Source organism: Pongo pygmaeus, chromosome 8 (assembly GCF_028885625.2).
Source record: "Pongo pygmaeus isolate AG05252 chromosome 8, NHGRI_mPonPyg2-v2.0_pri, whole genome shotgun sequence".
NCBI classification, from domain to species: Eukaryota; Metazoa; Chordata; class Mammalia; order Primates; family Hominidae; genus Pongo; species Pongo pygmaeus.
Window position 1 is genome coordinate 83,813,381 of NC_072381.2, and position 21,197 is coordinate 83,834,577.

The 21,197-nt window shown below is 36.4% G+C and overlaps 1 protein-coding gene across 7 annotated transcripts in view; it reads right to left on the reverse strand.

The window, feature by feature from the left end:
- Positions 1 to 21,197, reverse strand: part of BICC1 (BicC family RNA binding protein 1) — a 319,977-nt gene that overhangs the window by 41,903 nt on the left and 256,877 nt on the right. For 5 of the 7 annotated variants that reach the window (XM_054503414.2, XM_054503413.2, XM_054503418.2 and 2 more), the window contains 4 exons: positions 4,407 to 4,486; positions 2,400 to 2,558; positions 1,051 to 1,104; positions 16 to 210 (listed from right to left, as the gene is read on the reverse strand). In XM_054503414.2, coding sequence (XP_054359389.1) covers positions 16 to 210; positions 1,051 to 1,104; positions 2,400 to 2,558; positions 4,407 to 4,486 — 488 coding nt within the window. Of the gene's footprint in view, positions 1 to 15; positions 211 to 1,050; positions 1,105 to 2,399; positions 2,559 to 4,297; positions 4,487 to 21,197 lie in introns of those variants that run through there. The other 2 variants (XM_054503421.2, XM_054503420.2) reach the window with 1 other exon arrangement.

Here is a 21,197-nt window from a genome sequence, read left to right on the forward strand (position 1 = left end):
ATCTGAATAATTTACCTTCACAGCACTAGTGTTATTCTGAGACCCTCGTACTATGACAGTAGCACCATACATTCGGGAACGCTGTTTAAATGATACTGAAATATTGTACGTTTGTGATATATGCTGAATAGAGGGGGAATTAGGATCAGGAACCGGTTGAAGAATTCCAGCAATTGGTAGCTCAAACATCAGCACCAAAGGAAGCAGCTCCTAAAATGAAATGATGAGAATCCAAAGCAGAGAGTTAAAGCATTAGACATTCAGACATGTGTATCATTCATTGGTTCTTTTCTGAAGATAGATTTTAAAACGTAAACTGCCCTTATAGATATGAAGTTTAGCTACATTATATAAAGTTTTTTTTTTTTTCCTTTCTGTTTTTTGAGTCAGAGTCTTGCTCTGTCACCCAGGCTGGAGTGCAGTGGTATCATCCCAGCTCACTACAGCCTCCACCTCCTGGGCTCAAGGATCCTCTCACCTTGGCTTCCTGAATTAGTGGGACTACAGGCATGTGCCACCATACCTGGCTAATTTTTAAAAATGTTTTGTAGAGACAGACGAGGTCTTGCTATATTGTCCAGGCTGGTCACAAACTCCTGGCCTCAAGTGATCCTCCTGCCTTGGCCTCCCAGAGTGCTGGGATTACAGGTGTGAGCCACCACAACTGGCCTACAAGTGTTTTTAAATGATGGAAGCCTTTTGTGAAACCTGAGAGTTTCTAACTCACATTGCCTGTGACATTTTTTCTTAGGCCTCTTTATGATCATTGAATAAAAACTAGAAAAACTGAGTCAGATAAAATCCAGAACATCTCTGAGAAATATTTTCAGTGAAAAAAGTTTATAAATAACATAGAAACTCACTTTTTGAACATATACAATAAACATTTAGATAATGAATGCTAAGACAGATACTAAAATAACTTTTGCCACTATTTCCTACTGATTGAACATGATTTGGTTATAAGACGATAAATTATTATATTTTTAATGCCTTATAATGCAAATGTTGCTGACATCAATTTACAACGTTAAAGTAATAAATAGTTACCCGAATTCTAACTCGGGCAGATTCTACTCCTGCTGGTTGTCCCGCTATAGATACCTATAAGAGGAGGAAAATACAGAGTTAGATTTATTTTAATCAAACTCACATCTGCTTTTCCAGTTCATCTATATGCTTTCTACTAAAAGTGTCATCCAGGGACAAATACAGAGGTATTATCCAGAAGCCTGTTAAAAATAAAGGATCTCAGGCCCCCATCCAGACCTGCTTAATCAGAATTTGCATTTTAACGAGATCCTCAGGTAATTTGTGTCAACTGATCTGTTTCACCCACTGGACTTACTGAAAGCCCCACAGCCCCCAGGAGATCATCCTGCCCTCTTTATAATTACTCTTGTTCACTGCATTTTCTCCGTTTTGTTTAAGCGCTTTGCATACCAGATACTTATCAATATTCAATGACAGAGCTACACTAGGTTCTGAAAATAGTGAACATTTTCCATACCAGATGGTACGCAATCATTGCTCCAACATCTACCTGGAGCTTTCTTCTGAAATCTCCTGGGCCTTCCCATGACCCACTGACTCAAGTTGTTAGTCTTGGCATTGTGGTGGGGGGTACAGGGGCTCCAGCACACTGTTCTTAGGGCCAATGGTCATGCCATACCAGTTTTTAAATATTCTGAATATTGTCTTTGCTTTTTACTATAGCTTTCTGTGTAGTCCCTTATGCGCACATCCCACTGTCACTACTAGTCCCTGTAGAGAAAAGACTACTTAGTTATCTTTGTGGTTGACAGTTTCTAGTATTGTAACTAGTTTAGAAGAGAGAATACTTCCAAATATCACAAATAATACTATCTGTTCTTCAAGTACTGAAACCGCTTGCATGAGGACAGGTGAGTTCCATTTGCTGCCAAACAGAAGAACAAGCACAAATGTGTATAAACTAGAGAGAGACATAATTAAGGCAATGTAAGAAGTCAGGCACTAATGCACTGCTCCTCAGAAGTGATCTGGTGTGCCACAGAGGTATCTACTTCTAGGTCTCTGTAGACAGAACCAGGCAATGGATAGGTTCCTGGACTAGGCAAGCTTCCAGGTCCTAAACGATATGCTCTCTCGGCCTTTCTTTAAGGTTTTGTTTTGTGGCCATTACATCTTCCGCTATTTTTTATCAATGATTTCAAGATCAAGAGTTTAGGGCCCATCTACAACTCATCTCCTCAAAAAAGCAAAGCACCTTCAATTTCCTTGCAGAAAGTTGTACAATCTACACTGTATGTCATCTATGTGATTTTTTTTTGTCTCACCTCTCAGAAAAAAAAGATAGGCAAACTGAAAATTAAGGCTGTAATTCATCCCATAAAAGTTCATGTGAAAAGACAAACCACCTGGTTGCTTTTTTCTGCTTGGTTATTCCTGTTGGAATCCGGAAAGTGGATATGGCATCCAGTTTCTTCCATCACTTTTTTAATATTGTTGCCACCTTTGCCGATTACATGTGAATGTTCTGTATGTGAAACATCCATCTTCAATGTGACTCGATTGCTCTATGTGAAAATAATGTATTATTACTTGATGTATGCAAAAGGAAAGAATGACATCCTAAATGCCTTTCCCTCAAGGGAATGGTATTAACAAAAAGCAAGTCAGTGGGAAATCTTATTTCTTAATAAGATCATCTTAATCTATAAGTGTTCTCCTGCTATTAATTTCTCTGATTATAAAAAAAGAAATTCTCATTTTAAGACAGATTTGTCAGAACAAATAGAAAAATTTATTCTTTACCAAGATAATTTTTTTGGAAAGAAGTCTTTAAACAAAGTCAGCTACAGTTAACAAATAAATTACTCAGTTTCTCTTTAAAGACATTATTCATGAAACATTTAATTCAAATAACTAAAAACAGATGAAAACACAATTACAAGATTGAAGATATGCATGCTGGTGGGACTGCATAACTAAGATGATACAAAACTAGAAATAATAAAGCTCAAAACTGTGAATAAGGAATTTTTTCAATCACTGCTTTCACAACTCCTATATTACTATATATTGAACTTTACAAAGTACATCTATTACTCTTGCTGGTAGAAAGAAGGGAGAAAGAGATCACAAAGTACAGATAACTGGCCATAAAATGGCTTAAATAAAGAAATTCAAAGTACATTAGTTATATTAAAGCAAAATGTAAAATTCTAAGACATAATAAATAAAAATGCTGTGGTCATATTGGACTATATTTAATTTGAGGAATTTAGTGCTGTACAATCATAAAGATGGACATAAAATCCTTTCTCATTTAGAAGACTGTTACTGAAATTATTCAGTCTTTAAAAAGTAAAATCAAAATATCAAAATATGTTAAAAATAATTTTAAACCTTGTGAATTCTTAAGTTTTAAATTTATGCCCATTAAATATATTTTGATTTTTAAGTTTAGTTCTTTCGGTTTAACCTTTAAAACACAAAAAACTCCCCCTTTCCTGGAGAAAATTCTAAACTATTTAATAATTATCAGGGGAGTAATTTTTTAAAAAACGTTTTGAAGAAAACCAACAAAGAACAGAAAGAAAGAATGAAAACAAGACAGCGATCAGAGATCATTCTAATGAAATGCCAGGTGGCAAGACAAAGTGGTTAAGAATGAGACAGCCTGGATTTGAATCCCACCTCTCCACTTAACCGGCTCTAGGGTCCTGAACAAATTACTTAATACCTTTGTGCTGAGTCAGTTACAAGGATCAAACAAATTAATATGTGTAAAATGTAGAGTACTTAGAGAAGTGCCTGGTATACAATAAGTGAAGAAGATGTGTTTGTTAAAGAAAATAAATTCTCACAAATGAGTATAAATTTTTACATATTGAAATTTCCCTGTTATCTCTCTATACATATACTTACAGAGAGAGAGAGAGAGATGCCATGTGATCACACAAAAGCAAGCATCAAATTTCATGCCATTACACACACCCAACACAGAGCTATACAGAAGATCATTCTGGTATTTTACTGACATCATAAAAGCAAATAATCTAATTCCTGCAATCCTTATTACTTACTCTATATTAATCAGGGCCAATTTCTATTTCTGAAGATGGTATATATGTACATGTACACATATATACACATACATACACAATACATATATATGTATGTAGATATAGGTATATATAGTTGTGTGTGTGTGTATGTATAGTTCAATTACCCAGCATGAAAGAACCTATTCAAATATTAAACAGAACTTTACATCCACTGTAGAATCACATGTGCTTATTTTAAAACCCACCATTACTTTCTCCTGGTTTTTCTTCTCCAAATGGTTCTTTCATAACGGCATGAAGTAGCCCTTGCAGAGACAAGGTTCTGACATCTGAGTGTCCTTAACATTCACTTACTTTTGTGTCTAAGACAGACATGATCATTTCCTTGGCTTCTTTAACATCTTCTTTCTTTCCAGAAACCTTAATATGGGGATCTATAAGAAATAAGAAATAAAAGGCTTGTGTGAAACTCCCAAACTCTGTTTAAAATTGTTTTAAAATCTCTGTTTTAAAATTGACTCTAGAACATAAGACGTTCCATAATAAACTCAACATTTGGAGTTTATTACTATAATGAAATTCTACGTGTGTTATTGTAATAACAACAAGAGTATGGAAAATGCCCAGGTTTTCATTTATCTGTGACTTTCTTCCTTAAAATTGGCTAAACCATTTAAATTTACATTTCTTTTTACAAAATAAGTATATCACATAATTGCAAAATAAAAATATCATATAATTATTTTTTTATAAATTGGATTTAATTGAGCTCCTGCTACAAGTCTCCGCCCCGTTCTAAGGGTTGACGTACATCAATTCACTTAATCCACAGCACAGATTCATGAGGTTGTTTACAGAGGAAACTAAAGCACAGAGTGGTTTAGTAACTTGTCCCAGAAAACCACTCAGAAGCTTGGACATTATAATCCAATGTCTTCCAACTCTGGATCCACCCTTTATGCAACAACTTCATTTAAAAGACATCACCACAGTGAAGGCTAATAGAAAAAAAATCTTAACTTTCATTCAGGAATATTTAATTCAATATTTATCCAGAATTAGTATTGAGTGACTAATATTGTTTATTACTGCCATTAAACTTTCTACAGGAAAGCATTCATTCATTCACCAAATCTTTTCTGTACTTCTACTATGTACCAGGCACTGTTCCAGGGACTAGAGAGAAGAGGTAAGTGAAGAAGCAACAGCCCTGTCCACAAAGAACTTGGTTCTTCTGCAGAGACAAAATATAATTTAATCAAATAAATTATCTAATTAATAATTAATCAGAACATACATGTTATGAAAAAAGAAAAAGAAGAGTAAGACAAAAAGATGAAGTACCAGCTATGGGAGAGTCTTGAGGAGTATCAGACTTCATAGAGAAAAAGAGATCTGAGTAAAGGCTTAAAGGAGGTAAGACACTGGAACCTTCCAGGTAGAGGGAGATATCAGAGCCAAAGCCTCCGGGTGGGGACTAGCCTCCTTAATTCCCTCTTCAATCAGGTTTTCAAGTTGCCCAGCAATCCAGGTATTCCCTTATTTTACAGGTCAGCCTTTGACACAGACCAACATCATTCTAGGATAAGTCAAAAGTTCTATACCCATTAGCTTTATGATAAAACTGAATAACATAGAGATAATTCATTATGATTATCACAACCACTGATCATGTCTCAACCTTACTGAGTGCTTACAATGTACTGACTTCTTGGCTAAGTCTTTTATATTCTGTACTATGCATCCAGTCAGTAAAGAGTCAGTAAATGTTTACTGAGCACCTTTCATGTGAACCTTTCACAATTTACCACCAGTTCTGCCTGAATACTTTAACTCCTAAAGCATCTATTCTCTAGGAGAAGGAATGAGAATCACTGGGTGGGGATTTTATCTAAACCACACATACTCCCCTGACACTGTGATCTCCCACCCCCATCCCACAGCCCAGGTGAAAATGCCACAGACAGCATATCATATTCTTATGTTGCAACTGGGCAATTGCCACTCCCCTCACCAAAAAAGAGGGAGGAAGGAAAGAAGGGAGGAAACCATTTTTCTTAAAACTACCCACTGCTAGGACCAGGATGGTGAAATCACAGTTAATAATAGTGCACCAAGCTTCAGAGTTCAGGAATGCCTCTGGCCTCCTGGGGAGATGTCCAGCAGCTGTGCTTAATTTGAGTCTCTGTCACCACCTCCAGCCCCCACCCTCTCCTGGTGGCTGCTCTTGGTCTCAAGCACACTTCCTTATGCTATTTTGTAATCCCTCCCCTGACACTTAACCTGTCATAGGGACACTGTGAAGGTCAAAGGTCTTAAGAGTGGTTAAAACTTTCCAAAATGTTAAGCATCAGTTATTATGAAATGAGGGGCCTAACAGCAAGGCACAAGGGGTGTCTGACCAACACAAGTTGGGAGAGAGCCCAACAGCATCTCATTCCCGTTGCTTGCTCTCTAATGCATCCTAACAAGAACCAGGACTGCCCTTTCTCTGTTATACTCTAGCCAACTTTTACCACACTTATGTAAACAGACAGATCATTTTATTCAATAATTCTTATTTCATCCATAATAGCTAGGCTAGGCAATAGGCTTAAAGGAGGTAAGATACTTGGCTGAGCTGGAACCTTCCAGGTAGAGGGAGATACCAGAGCCAAAGCCTCAGGGTGGGGACTAGCCTCCTTAATTCCCTCTTCAATCAGGTTTTCAAGTTGCTATCTACCTTCAATCAGGTTTTAAAGAGATGTCTACCTTCAAAATTTCACTCTCAACTATCCTTAACTTTGGTTTTAGTTACTGTTGGCTGACAATGAAGTTAACCTCTACTGAAAATGTTCGCTACTACTGTGGGTGATTAGAAGCCAATGTGTCTCAAAACATGCCTGTTAAAATACAGGTTTCTGGGCCTTCAGGACTCACTAATTGACATTTTATTGGCTTTCCAAGTGATGGTTAACTCAAGTGCAGAAAATAGCAGATTGAACCACACAGATACTTCAATTGTAGTCATTTGTGTATTGGTCCTATATATATTATACAAAAATGCTTCTATAGGATAAATTTGTATTTTTCCCACAAAATAAATTAACGGTAAGTTGTGAGTGGTATGATAATCTACAAATATGTTACTTTACAGGTTGGATAATCACATTAAAATTACTATGGATAGATAGAGGGACAGGGAGCCTCGTATCCAATTTAAGAGAGAATGTGGTTTTCTTAAATCATGAAATAAGATGATTTTCCACCATCTTTGCATCAACAGAACAACAAGCAAAATAAAAAGCAAACGCCTCAATAGAAAATACACTTTCGTTCAAAGTGAAAGGGCACCATCTAGTGACCAAAAATATAAATTATCAGTGGGCACAAAGACACATGAGCATGCATGCAGAGACAGTCACCAACATGTAACACATTTACCTCCAGGGTCTGAATCAGTGCTTTTTTGGAAAGTGGTTCTTCAAACAGTCAAGCTTAATAAGGACAGAGAAAAACAAACATGACAAAATTCTGGTTTAGATTGCTAAAGTGGCTAGCAGCATTGTGTTTTTCATTCCCTTTTTGGCTCTTGCTTAAAAGATGCAAACAAGATGTGTCCTTTTTTCCAGGTTGATCTTAATTCATTCATTTCAATTCCTGAAATTCAGGTCTCTGTTTTTCAATGACTGTTAACAGTTTACAATTCAAACAGGTCTGTGTAATACCACTAGGGATTAAGATTTCCTTTAGACCCATTCTGCAAATACTTGACAGAGAAAAGTCAAAGTATTAACCACATTAATAAACATAAATTGAGGAAAAAGTCAGCTATAAAGAGGGTTAGAAGATGGTATAATAGAAAAATAGGAAATAAGTGTAGAGCTTCTCCCTCCCAAAATTAATTGCTTTGAAGAACTCAATTTTAGGCATAAAGGTTTTGAGACATTTGCTCTTAAAAAAAATTATTTTATTATTTTAAAACTAATCCTCAAGTTCTCTGAACACACGGGTCATGTTTAACTTGGTTTTGTAACTACCACAGTGCCAAACAAGTGGTAGAGACTCAATAAGCCGTTGTTGAATGAACAGATGGCACCTGTAATTTAGGAAATGGCTAAATACAGAGAGAGGAAATGGAAGTCTACAGAAAGAGTCTAAAGCTCATATCCAAGGTGACTGTGTGTGTGGTACTTTCCAAAAAAGTTCTGAGTTCAAATATTCTGATCTTAGCACCTCTTTAAAAATACAAAAAAACTGTCAGATATTCATCTCAATTTTTGGTTTTTAGATTCCTGTCCTACCCGTCTGCTCACATCTCTCTGGTGTCATCCTAATGTAGAGAAAGTGACCAGATGGTAATCCAACCTTCTCTAAGTAATAGGAAGCTGTAATGGACATGCATATGAAATGGGTATTTTATATGTGAATAATGCCAAAGAGAAAAAACTACCCCTTTTTAAAAATGTTAAACCTTTGAACACAAAGGTTCTTGTGACTTTCATATGGATATCTGTAAGGACTTAACAAGGCAACAACTGTCATAAGGACACCTGCTAAAAACCATATTTTCAATAAAAATAAACTATTTCAATATTAAAATTAAAATTTTATTTTCTCTACCTTACTCTATTGTAAGAATACTGAATGTTTTTATGACTTTATGTGAAGTTTAGTTATGCTTTTAAAAGATTATCTCTTGGTACTCTGGTTTCTACTCTGTGGTGTTTCATCCTTGGAAACATTCCCACCCCTGGAAACATTAGTGAATATTTTATTGCCTCTTCCTTCTTCCTTCAGGCCCCTAAACCTCCTTCCCACTTCATTCCTATTCCACAGCAAAATCTGCAGAAAATACTCATGTCAGCCATTTGCATTTATTATGCTACAGAGAGTAATGTGCTATAGACACATGATGAATTTAGGCCAATCTTTCATCAACAATCTGTAGCCACTTTCCTGTCTCCATGATTAAGTGCTGCTGAGAAAAGGATTCAACACCCCAAATTCACAGTATGTCTTCCACCCTCGGCATGTACATTTAGAGACAGAAAACAACAGAAAATCCCTTGTTTGACTACCTCCCCGCCTCCCACTCACAATAAAAACAAAACAAAAGTTATCCTATCAGAGTTATATATTATAAATGGCTTCAAATCTGGATGGCTGTGCTACATTTTATGTACATAAACAAAACTGTCAAACAGATGAGTGGACAGAATTTACTTTCCCCTGGCGTGGAGCTCTTTCACGTTTGTTTCAAGTTAATTTCTTCCAAAAGCGCTTTACTTCTGACACAATATAATCAAGACGGGCATTACCTGGGACCTGGATCTGTCAAGAGTGGCCAGTGTTGACAAACACTGAGGCGCAGCTCAACTTCTTCTGAGATTCTTTGCAACCATTGGGAATATGTCAACAGTCGGCAAGTAGTTCCAAAGTAATAATGGCCAAAATTTTTATGTAAGAAAGAATGTAGCCCTAGGCTTACAACTTTGTGAAAAAAATCTCAGAAAGAAAAAAAAGTGTCAGAAAAAGCCCCAGGCTTCTCAAGGGCGTTGGTTCACTTAGAATCATATAGGGAAAAGCTAGGAAAAGCCAGAATGTATCACACAGAATGTATTACTTTTTATTGCCTTTGACGTGGCAATCGACTACAGATTTCCTTTATGATGTGGTGAAAATATGTGGTGTCTACAGTTAATCGCAATTTAGCCATAAACAAGCTCTGTCACCTTGGAAAAGTCACTGAATCACTCAAGTATAGTTTCCTCAAAAAATAAATGAGGAAATTCAGTTAGATCACTGCTATATTTCCGTATAAATGCAAATTTCTTTGGTATGAAATAGTACTATAAGGTTCTTAAACTAATAAGCAACTTTATTTTACAATTTTTGATAACTCATGGTAGGTAGCTCACTTAAAATCTAAAATGTTTCCAAGAACCTTAAACTAGCCTGAATCTGATGACACATCTACAACTGGCTTTCCTCTTATTTTGCACATTTTAAGAATCTGTGATTTTTGTATCAAAGTGGATGAAAGGCAGTGTTCACCCCAGTGGCATTTCCTGAATAATGTGCTTTTAGGCACAAAACAAATGCATTGACAACCCCAGACAAAGACGAGATTCTACTTCAAACCCTATCTGAGCCATCTAATATGGCTTCTATTTTGATGACTATTAGGTTGGCAAGTCACTTTGGTGATCAGCAAAAGTGAATTCTACTCATAGTCAACTGGCCACTACCCATATTTTATGGTGAAACATGTTTCCCCCTGGCTTCTTAAGAAATTGACTTTCTTTTTTAAACAAAAACTGTACGTGGGCCAAATAACATATCAATATCACATTTTTTTACAGTGAAAATACATACTTTATCAAGAGATGGAGAATACCTGAACTGACTTATTAAGCCTGACTGGAAACGATTTTAAAAGAGCAAACAGGATGACTAGAAGCCTATGCACTTTACATTTATTTTGTGGCCAGTGAGATGGATCCCAGATTATTTCAAGGAATGTTCTTTGACAGTAAGAATTCTAATAAAAGAGCAAAGTATATTTCAAGAGGGGAGTAAAAGAGCCCAAGCCACACATAGTTAAAGCAAAACGTTAGTGGGCAGCCATAACATGTCAGGTGATATAACCGGGATAAAGAACAAACCCATCTGCTCTAGGCCTTCCCTACACCAAATACAGTTGACCCTTGAACAACATGGATTTGAACCGTGTAAGTCCACTTATAGTCGGAATTTATCTGCTGCCCCTAAGGCAGCAAGATGAACTCCTCCTCATTCTTCTTCTTCAGGCTACTCAATGCGAAGATGATGTGGATGAAGACTTTTATGATGACCCACTTCCACTTAATAGTAAATCTATTTTCTCCCCCTTACAATTTTCTTAATAAAATTTCTTTTCTCTAGCTTACTTTATTATTAAGACTACCGTATATAATACATATAACACACAAAATATATGCTAATCAACCTTTCATGTTACTGGTAGGCATCTGGTCTATAGCAGGCTATTAATAAAGTTGTTGGGGAGTCAAAAATTATGCGTGTATTTTTGTGTGGCGGGTCAACATCCCTGACCCCACTTGTTCAAGGCTTACCTGTACATTGCTTTAAGATAAAGCATAAAATCATCTTTATGTATCTTATTTAATTAAATTAATTAATTAGTTACTTTTTTGAGACAGAGTCTTGTTCTGTCACCCAGGCTGGTGAGCAGTGGTGTGATCTCGGCTCACTGCAACCGCCGCCTCCCAGGCTCAAGCAATCCTCCCACCTCAGCCTCCTGAGTAGCTGGGACTACAGGCACGCGCCACCATGCCTGGCTAATTTTTTGGAGAGATGGGGGGGCCTCACCACATTGTCCAGGCTGGTTTTGAACTCCTGGACTCAAGAAATCCATTGACTCGGCCTCCCAAAGTGCTAAGATTACAGGCATGAGCTACCACACCCAGCCAATATCTTATTTTAAAACCGAAAAAATAATCTCCTTACTAGTCAACTAAAAGAGAAGAGGAACAGACAGCAAGCAGTGGAAAAACAAATGTATTTTAAATTCAAAAACCTAATTTTCATGAGATTAATGTTACCATTAGTATCCATATCAACCTATACACAATGAGGTCCCATGGCAACTTCCTATCAAGATTCTTCTTTTTTCCAGATGAAACTTAATATTTAACAGAGAAAGAGTATTTTTGACATGATAATGGCAGCAGCGATGTGAGTGAATCGTAAGAAAGCAAGTATGGCAAATTCCTTAGGCATTTTCAACTCTCTTTGGCAATGATTGGGGAGCAGGTGCCCTCATCGCTACAGTAATGAATACTTAAGGCAGGTTCTTGCTGAATGCAAGGAAAGGGTGGGAGGTCCATTCACATACCAAGGTGGAGCCTGTGAATGGTTTACCAATTGGATAAAAAAGAGCTACCAACTTGAGAAAATTCAAAACTAGCTGGAAGATAAGTAAGAGCTTTTGGTGATGGAATACCAGTATTTCCAATATAATCAGCAATGGAAGAGTTTAAATTACAAGGATGCTGGGCTATTAGAACTATTCTCCACTGACTTTTCAACTTCAGGAGGAAATGCAGCTTAATGGAGGGAAGAGGTAAATTGTGCAAATGCCAGTTTGTGTTAAGATTCCACTGTGACTTATCAAAGCTGTTTACTTAATCAGAAACACAGTTATGGGTGCTCAGCAAAAAAGCCTAGAATTAATCTCAGAGAAGAACAATGAAATGCAAACAAAGTAGAAAGCAAAAATCAAGGCATACCAGATGAAAATCAACAACAGATGTATTTAAGGAGTGTGAGAATTGGAAAAGGATAAACTACCTTATCTTATAAACCACTTTGTCTTATACAGTGTAAACTAAACCCTAGACATAATCTGAAAGTTGCTGTTCAGATAGGAGGAGGGCAGAGAAAAATCCAAAGCGTAAGAGAAATCCAGCTTTGGAACACGGAGGGTGGAAAAAGAAAGAAACACAAAGCCTAACTAAATTAGTTTCCTGCAGCCTCTTGGCATCTGAGCTCTATATTCCAGAGATAAGGAAGAGGATTCTGGGAAGGGGAGGAAAGAAAATGAAGTGCCAGGAGGAAATCTGGAATCATTAGAATGGTTTGTATATAACAATTCTACAGAAAGCATGGGTAGTGCTAGGTTACTGCAAGGGAGGTCGTTGACATAAGTATGAGTGGGAGATGGGCAACTCTTGCGATGGTGGAAACAAAGCCAAGACAGCCCACATGGCAAAAACAATAATGCGAGGATACAGGATGAAGAGGAGGAAACAATACCAGCCCTTTGCAATGGCAATGGCACCCCAGTCCAATACTCAATGGTCCTTTTGATAAAGGAGGGGGCACATGCCAGGATAAAGCATCCCCAGGAAATTGTACTGAGATAACAGCAAGTTATGCAAGACCTTCTAAGAGCCAGAAGTGACTAATCTGCCTTCTGTCTCCCAGGAATACTGATGTTCACAGTGTGCATGACAGGTCCCAGAGGTACTGCCTGCAGTCTAAACCCAAAGCACTGTAATCTGTGCCCAGGGCAGATTGTTCCTTTTTACAACAGCTGGGACTCTTCGTGAAAAATCTTAACACACAACTGCTGGTTGCTGTTACAGAGTAAGACACTATGCATTTAAGAGTTCACACACATTAGACTAAGAAAGTCCCATATATAAAAAAGTGACCACATCATACTATATACATGATCTCTTTATGTCTGACCTACTCAGATAAGAATTTAGAAACTGGAAAATTTGTCTCTTGAAGTGATTCAAGGAACAATTACAGGTACATGCAGGAAACAGCAAAACTTTTAGGAATTCGATTCTAAAAATAACTTAGCAACTTGAGACTGGCATTAAAATTCTTTACCTTTCTCATCTTTGTTTTGTATGTTACACTCGTTACATATAACTTTTATATGTTACACTAAAGAGCAGCTAATTATAGGTTCAATTGACTCTGTGTGCTAAAGACTGTGTTTCAAGCTTGTTCATGATCTCAAAGTCGGTAATATTCACAAAAATTAAAAGGGCCTAATATTAGGTAAGTGGTCCTTAAAGAAAATTATCACTTGGAAAATGCCTATCTGCCTTCTTCTCACTCCCACTTTCTACAGACTAGCTTAACAACAGCTGTTAATAGTTTTTTCATGAAGCCACATATACTGGCACAATATGCCTATTCCTCTCCCCAACTGTGCATTATTCCTCACCCCAACTGTGTATTATTTGTTTTTCTCATAAAGTAGAAATGAAGGATCCTAATCTCTCAGTCCTAAGAGATTTATATCTTTGGGCGAGGAGATGGGAATAAGGTTTTAATGTCAAATAACTTCAAAACAATCCTTTATTTTTCTTAAGAAAGATATCTTAAAAGTTACCTAACACCTAACAATTTCTAAGTCAGAATTCATCAAGCACTTATTCAAAGGCAAAGCTCCTGCTTAAATGTTTTTTTTGTTTGTTTGTTTGTTTTTTGAGACAGAGTCTCGCTCTGTCACCCAGGCTGGAGTGCAGTGGCACGATCTCAGCTCACTGCAACTTCCGCCTCCCAGATTCAAGTGAATCTCCTGCCTCAGCCTCCCATGTTGCTGGGTCTACAGGTGCATGCCGCCATGCCCAGCTAATTTTTGTATTTTTTAGTAGAGATGCGGTTTCTCCATGTTGGCCAGGCTGGTCTCAAACTCCTGGCCTTAAGTGATCCTCCAACCTTGGCCTCCCAAAGTGCTGGGATTACAGGCATGAGCCACCACACTCAGCCCTTAAATATCTTAAATAACAAAAATTTTGAGCTCAGTCCTTTAAAACTGGTTTTTCTAAAAGCAAGAAGGCATCAAAAATTGCATCAAATAATCACCTGATAAGGGTGACCAATTAGTCCTACCCTTTCTAACAAGAAAGATGATCTGAAATTTCTTTCTACACAAAGAGCTCCTAAAAATAATTTAAAAAAATATTAATTGTCCCTTAAGGAAATGGGCAAAAGACATGGATAAATAATTCAATACAAAATGATAAATAAATATATAACTATGAATAAAGTTCAACCTTACTAAATCACTTTTTAAAATAAAATCGGCAAAGGTCTTTAAAATTTCAAGCCCAACAAGGATACAGTTAAATTCCCATACTTTTGGTGGAAATAAAACCCAGTGGAGAAAATCTGGAAAGTAATTTGGAAATATCAATGAAGGATCACAATATCATAATTTTAAGAATACACATATATTAAGAGGAGAAGAAAACCAAATTAATAGTGATTACTTCTAAGAAACAGAGTCACAGGTAATTTCTATTTTATTTTATGCTCTAAGCTCTTCTGTATTTTCCATTATGAACAACTATACTTTTATAATGCAGAAAAAATACTCATACCTTAAAAGATCATCTGTAAAGTCTGAGATCAATTCACTCAAATTACATCCTTTACTTTAAAACAAAATGTATTCAAGTCAGAACTTCCTGTTTTCCCCAGTACAATGTTTCAAGAATTCCCTTAAAAATTGAGACCTTTAAAAGTTAGCAATAATGACAACAACGCTTTCTCAATTAGCTAAAAAAAAAAGTTCCTTCTTTCTCCTTTACAATTCTGTGACAGGCTTTTTGCCATGCAGTTTCTCAACTTTATCTCTTTTTATTTGTTGTGCTGTTACTTTTAATATTTTACTGACATACTTTGGCTCTGAATACAGAATTCCCCAGTGAAACTGGAGCAGGAATACATAATGATGGGGTTAACTGTCATGGAAAGACAAGGTTGGAACAGAGGGCAAATAGTTAGTGAAGGCCATATGTTTATGGCCACCACTAACTACACAAGGAATTCTTTCAAACATTTATGGCAACATCTCTCTTCTCCTGCAGTAATGGTTTCTGGAATAAATGGAAAAAAAGGACAATGTGGGTAGTGGGGATATACTGCTCTTTCTTTAAAGAATTTTCCAATGTCTCCCAAACAAGGACATTTAGAAAAGCAATATTTGGGTATCATTCTCAGGGTGTGATTAAGCCGCCTATTAACGTAAGCAATAAAAACCTCACAGAACAGCACCCTCGTAACAAATAGTTTCACCAGGATGGCAACTTAAAAGATGTTTTGTCTTCTCAGCAGAGAAGTCCAAGAGTTGAGAACGGTACCTGGTTATGCGCCATTTGCCCCTGCCCTCGGGCTATTCTGTCTTTGGCTCTGACCTGCTTCGTGCCCAGTGCTGGACTAGCACCCCTGGCAGTGGCCGCATGGCTCCATGACTACAATTCCACTGAGTAGTCTCTTGGCAGTTTCCTTTTTCACTGGGCTCCCATGATACCTTGTCCTCCTCTTGCCCCTTCAGTCCTCGGGTGATGATAATGGCTTCCAGCTGTTGCCAGTTTTTGTGCCTCATCATCTATTAATATCCATTGCTTGCTCACTTAACCCTGTCTACTGTAAACGGCCCCGTTGTTAGAGTTTCTTAAACCATTTGGAGTTAACTCTGTTTTCTGGCAGAGTGAGACTGACACAACATCCATTCCACCAATTCCTTTCTTCTTTTAATGAGAAAGTGTGTGGGCAGGGGTTGGGGTGGTGAAGATTTGTGTTGGTCTCCTTTCTCCACAGAAGCACTAACTTCTAGGGGGTCGACTCCATACTTTAGATAGGTTAAAAATAATATTCCTTAGGTCTTAACATACACTTTTTTGGAAAAATTGGTGTTTTTCTAACTTATTGTTCAATACAAGTCAACTTCACAACTAAGGCAGAGAATCACTAATGCAGTTTCCTCTTTATTTTCTCTCTCCTTGTCTCCCTCCTCCATTTCCCCAAAGGCTACGCAAATGCATTTTAATCATATAATCACACTTATTACTGGAAGTATCTTGGCACCTTCAAATGTTCTTTGATAAATGTGTTGTAATGTTTATAGGACCTTTGAGAAATATGTGTGGATCAGCAGCATTTTTGAATTTCTTTAATATTTTCTTGGCTTCCATACAACTTTTACCTCTAAAGGCATTTATTTGTATGTTCCATCTCAAAAAACATTGTTTTAAAGATATATGCAGTACACATCTTTTTTGCGACAACCTCAAATATATTGAAGTGAGATTTCTGTAACCACTGAATTCGCTTCCAACTGAGGGGTGGGGATGTCTATTGATTATCTTCATGGGGCCTGTAAACAAACCCGCCTATAACTGCATCCAAAGACTATGTACACGTGCATTGGTAAACTTTTCTGAGTGCATCTACTGATTCTCAGAAAGGCTAAAAAAGCTAAGTCCTGCTGTAAGTAGTGTGGAATTTTGCAGACATTCAGGGAACAGATCTTGAAACCTTCAAAGGATTCAATTTTGGTTTGGCATTACTACAAGCTGGTATTTATCTTTGGTTCAGAAATTTTCAACAATTATATTTTTTAATATAATGTCAGCAATTATATTTAAAACGTGAATACTAATCAATAGGACAACACCAAATTTGAGATAATCATTACTTCCTTTCGGTTACTATTATAAGAGACACAGGAGAAAACAGTAACAATAGAGGCATGTGAGAGAAGCCACAACTGAATCTAATTGTTGTTTAACTCTTGCTCTTTTTTAAAAAAAAAAATCTTGTGTATTTTATTGGAGTTAAAATCCTACAACTGTTATGCTTTGGCTACAGAATTAGATCTTTGTATGAAATCTTGTTTTAGAAGCTATGTTAACTTCTGGAATTGTATCAAAGAACTTCAGACCTGGAATGGAACTTGAAGTTCTATCTGTCTCTTACATCCTTCCCCAAGGCTCACCGAATGCCTACCGTGGGCCAGACACTCCTAGAAACTGGAGTCACAGTGAAGATGACACCATGATCCAAGCCAGTAAATGAGCACAGATTTAAAAACTTCCCACTCCTGGCATGCTTTCTTCTATGTAACATTCCTCCTAAACTATCATCTAAACTGACACATTTTTAGTGACAGAGAGAAAACTATTTTATCAAAAAGCAAAGGTGAGCTGTTAAAAAATCATTTCCTTAAAACCATCTTTCCCCCCAAAAGCCTTCAATGATTTCCCAATTACACAGAATTAAGATTGCAAACTGTCTGCTGTGGTTTTCAAAGACCTCATGATCAGGACTGTGCCCAGCTGTTTAGCTTTCTCTTCCATTATTTCCCTTCATAAAATTCACACTACAACCAAACCAAAATACTCACCATTGCACCAAAATGTCCTATAATTTCCTATCTTCATGCTTCTGTTCCTGAAACCACTGGATACTGTACTATTATTTTGGCTCCATCAGTCCAATCCTCACCACATTAAGGTTAACACAAATGTCATGTTTTGTCAGCCCCCTCCAGTGCAAAGTAAATCTGCACCTCCGCTGGTTTCCCGTGACACTGCTTGTTCCCTTAAAAGGCCTATTACATGCTACCCCATTATCCATATACTTGCCTTCATCAGTCTGTAGGCCCTGTGATCTAATGGGAGACACTGTGCCCAGTTTTTATACCCCTCACAAAACAGACTATGTACCAAGTTTTAGAACACAAGCATTAGATAACTATCTGGATTTCACTAGAGTGACTGATATCTGTTTCCTCATAATTTTTGTGCCTTTATTCCCCCTTCCTCTACATTAAAAATGTCATCCCCTTAGCATATCCATGACAGCCCTTCAGACTCTGGCACAGCCACCAACTGTTACATTCTCAATCACTTTTTCTTTGGGCAATCACCCTACTTCTCTCAGTGGGTCCTTCTGTGAACTGACTCTAAGTCAGGCAACTTTAATTTTTTGAATCCTCAATCTCTAGCATGGGCTATGGAATAAAGTAGGTGTCCATAGAAATAGATTGTTGTAAGGATTAAATTATAATAAGTAAGATAACATAATGGGCTTAGCAGTGTCTTTGACACAGTAAATACTCCATAAATGTTAGTTATTAGTAACTAAATGAAGGAGTATGACAATAGTTACCAATTCAGCTCTTATGTCTTCTTATATCTTTTTAAAGATGTTTTCTGATTAACAGAGCCCAACAGGTCTACATAACCTCCGAATCCCTCTGTCAAATCTGCCTAAGATGGCATTTATAACAGCATTGCAGACACATCACATGCTGGTGCAGAGTGACTTTTAACAACCAAAATCTCAGAGCCTTCTCATATCAACTGGTGTTCAGCCCTGTATTCCTCCCCTCCCTGGATTGTCCCATTAAGTATAAACAACCTTTTTATTATGGTTTTAGTATAAATATAATAAAATGTCTTATATTAGTTGTATTATATCAGTGTTTGTGTGTTTTTTTAAATGATAAATTCCTATTGGGTTGTTGGTACCATCCTCATGAAGAGATATGATCAAGGGAATCCAAACATATAACTCTTATTCTCAGATTAGCAGAGAAATTTTTCTATGCTATTTGACATTTGATATGTTTATTTTCCCTCACTTTTAAGGAGTATTAAGAATGTACAACATATCAGCATAATTACTTGGTGGAGAAAGGTTCACTCTGCAGTTTATGAGAAAGTAACATTTGATGAAAAGCAATAAAAAATGGGACATATTCACTTTGCCATCATCTCACTGTTTCTCAAAAAAAAGGAAAAATGTCAGACTAGAATATTATGACTGCAATAGAAATTCTAAAACCTGAAAAATCAGTGAAGACTAATTCACCACAAATTCCTAACATTTCTACAATATATATTTTTTCACAGCAGAGCCTCTCAATGATACTTACATATTAGAAAATATAGCAAAGGAGTTTTATGCAACACTTCTAAATAAATTAAATGAACTTATATCTGCTAAAGATTATAAAAGATTACTCAGAAAATTTTATAAAATTTTTATTTTGCAATTATAATTAAAACTGTAAGAACTGATTTTGATAGCTTTGACTGAACATATAATAAAGACATGTAAACCTGAACTATTTTGTAGCACTACTTTTACGCTTTTCAAATGTTCATGCTAATCAGTATAAAAGTCCACAACCCGCACGCCTTTAATACTTCCTATTTTAATGACCATTTTTAGAAATTTAGGCCCAAAGTCTTGGATATTTTGAGTTCCCCTCAGCTCCCTAGCTGGTAAAATATAAATAAGGTACAGGTAGTAAAGTACACTATATGAATACAGTAGAATCTCAAAAGAAAAAGCCATTGATATTCATAAAAATATTTTCTAAACAAAAATAACAATAATTGATCCTTAAGTTTAGAACTGTTTATGTAAATATAGTTGGGCCAATAGTAGTTCAGACTGCACAATGAAAACATGGGAGAAACAGGAATCTTTAAATCAAACAATATATGGGAAATAGTACTTATATTAATAATGGGACAAAATCATTCCCTGATGAAATGTGGGCATGAAAGGAGTGACTGCTTTGAAAATGGTGAGTTTTCAAGCTTAGGAGTGACTGACAAATAAAAAGTATATCTATTAAAGGTATATACTGTGATTTGATATATATAGATATATATATACACACACACACACATTATAAAACCATTACCACAATGAAGTTAACATATCTATCACTTCACATACTGACCTGTGTGTGTGTGTGTGTGTGTGTGTGTGTGTGTGTGTGTGTGTGTGTTGAGAACATTTAAAATCTACCCTGTTAGCAAATTTCAAGGGTATATTATGAACTATAGTCACCACACTGTACACTAGGTCTCCAAAATTTATTCATCTTATAAATGAAAGTTTGTATCCTTTGACCAACATCTCCCCATTGTCCTCACACTCAATCCCTGTTACTACAATTCTACTCTCTGTTTCTATGAGTTCAACTTTCTTAGATTTGACATATAAGTTATATTATGCAGTATTTGTCTGTTTGTGTCTGGTTTATTTCGCTTAACATAATGTCCTCCAGGTTCATCCATGTTGTCACAAATGGCAGTATGTCCTTTTTTTTAAGGCTGAATAACATTCCATTGTGGACTTACTATTGCCATTTTGTTGTTTTCTGATTGTTTTGTAGTTGTTTTGTTCCTTTATACCTCTCTTGGTATCTTCCTTTGTAATTTCATGATTTTCAATAGTGGTATGGCTTGATTCTTTATCTTTTGTGTATCTACTATAGATTTCTGTTTTGATGTTACAATGGAGTTACACAAAACATCTTATAGTTATGAGTCTATTTGAAGCTGGTAACTCTACACTTTTACTCCCCATTTTATGTTTTTGATGTTATGATTTACTTTTTTTATATTGTGTATCCATTAACATTGGTGTAGCTATAGTTATTTTTAATACTTCTGTCTTTTAACACTTATACTAAAGTTAAAATGAATTTAAACACCATCATTACGATATGGAGTATTCTGAATTTGCCTACATATTTATTTTTACCAGGGAGTAAAAATACTATATTTTCATGCTACTAATTTGCATCTTTTCATTTCAGCTTGAACAATTTCGTTTAGCATTTCTTGTAAGGCAGTCTTAGTGGTGATGAACTCTCTTAGCTTTTGTTTGTCTGGGATAATCTTTATCTCTCCTTCCTTTACAAAGGACAGTTTTGCTGAGTAAAGTACCATTGAAAGATAGTTTTTCCCTTTCAGCACTTTGAGTATATCATCCCACTCCTTCGTGACCCGTGGGATTTCTGCTGAGAAGTCAGCTGATAGTCTT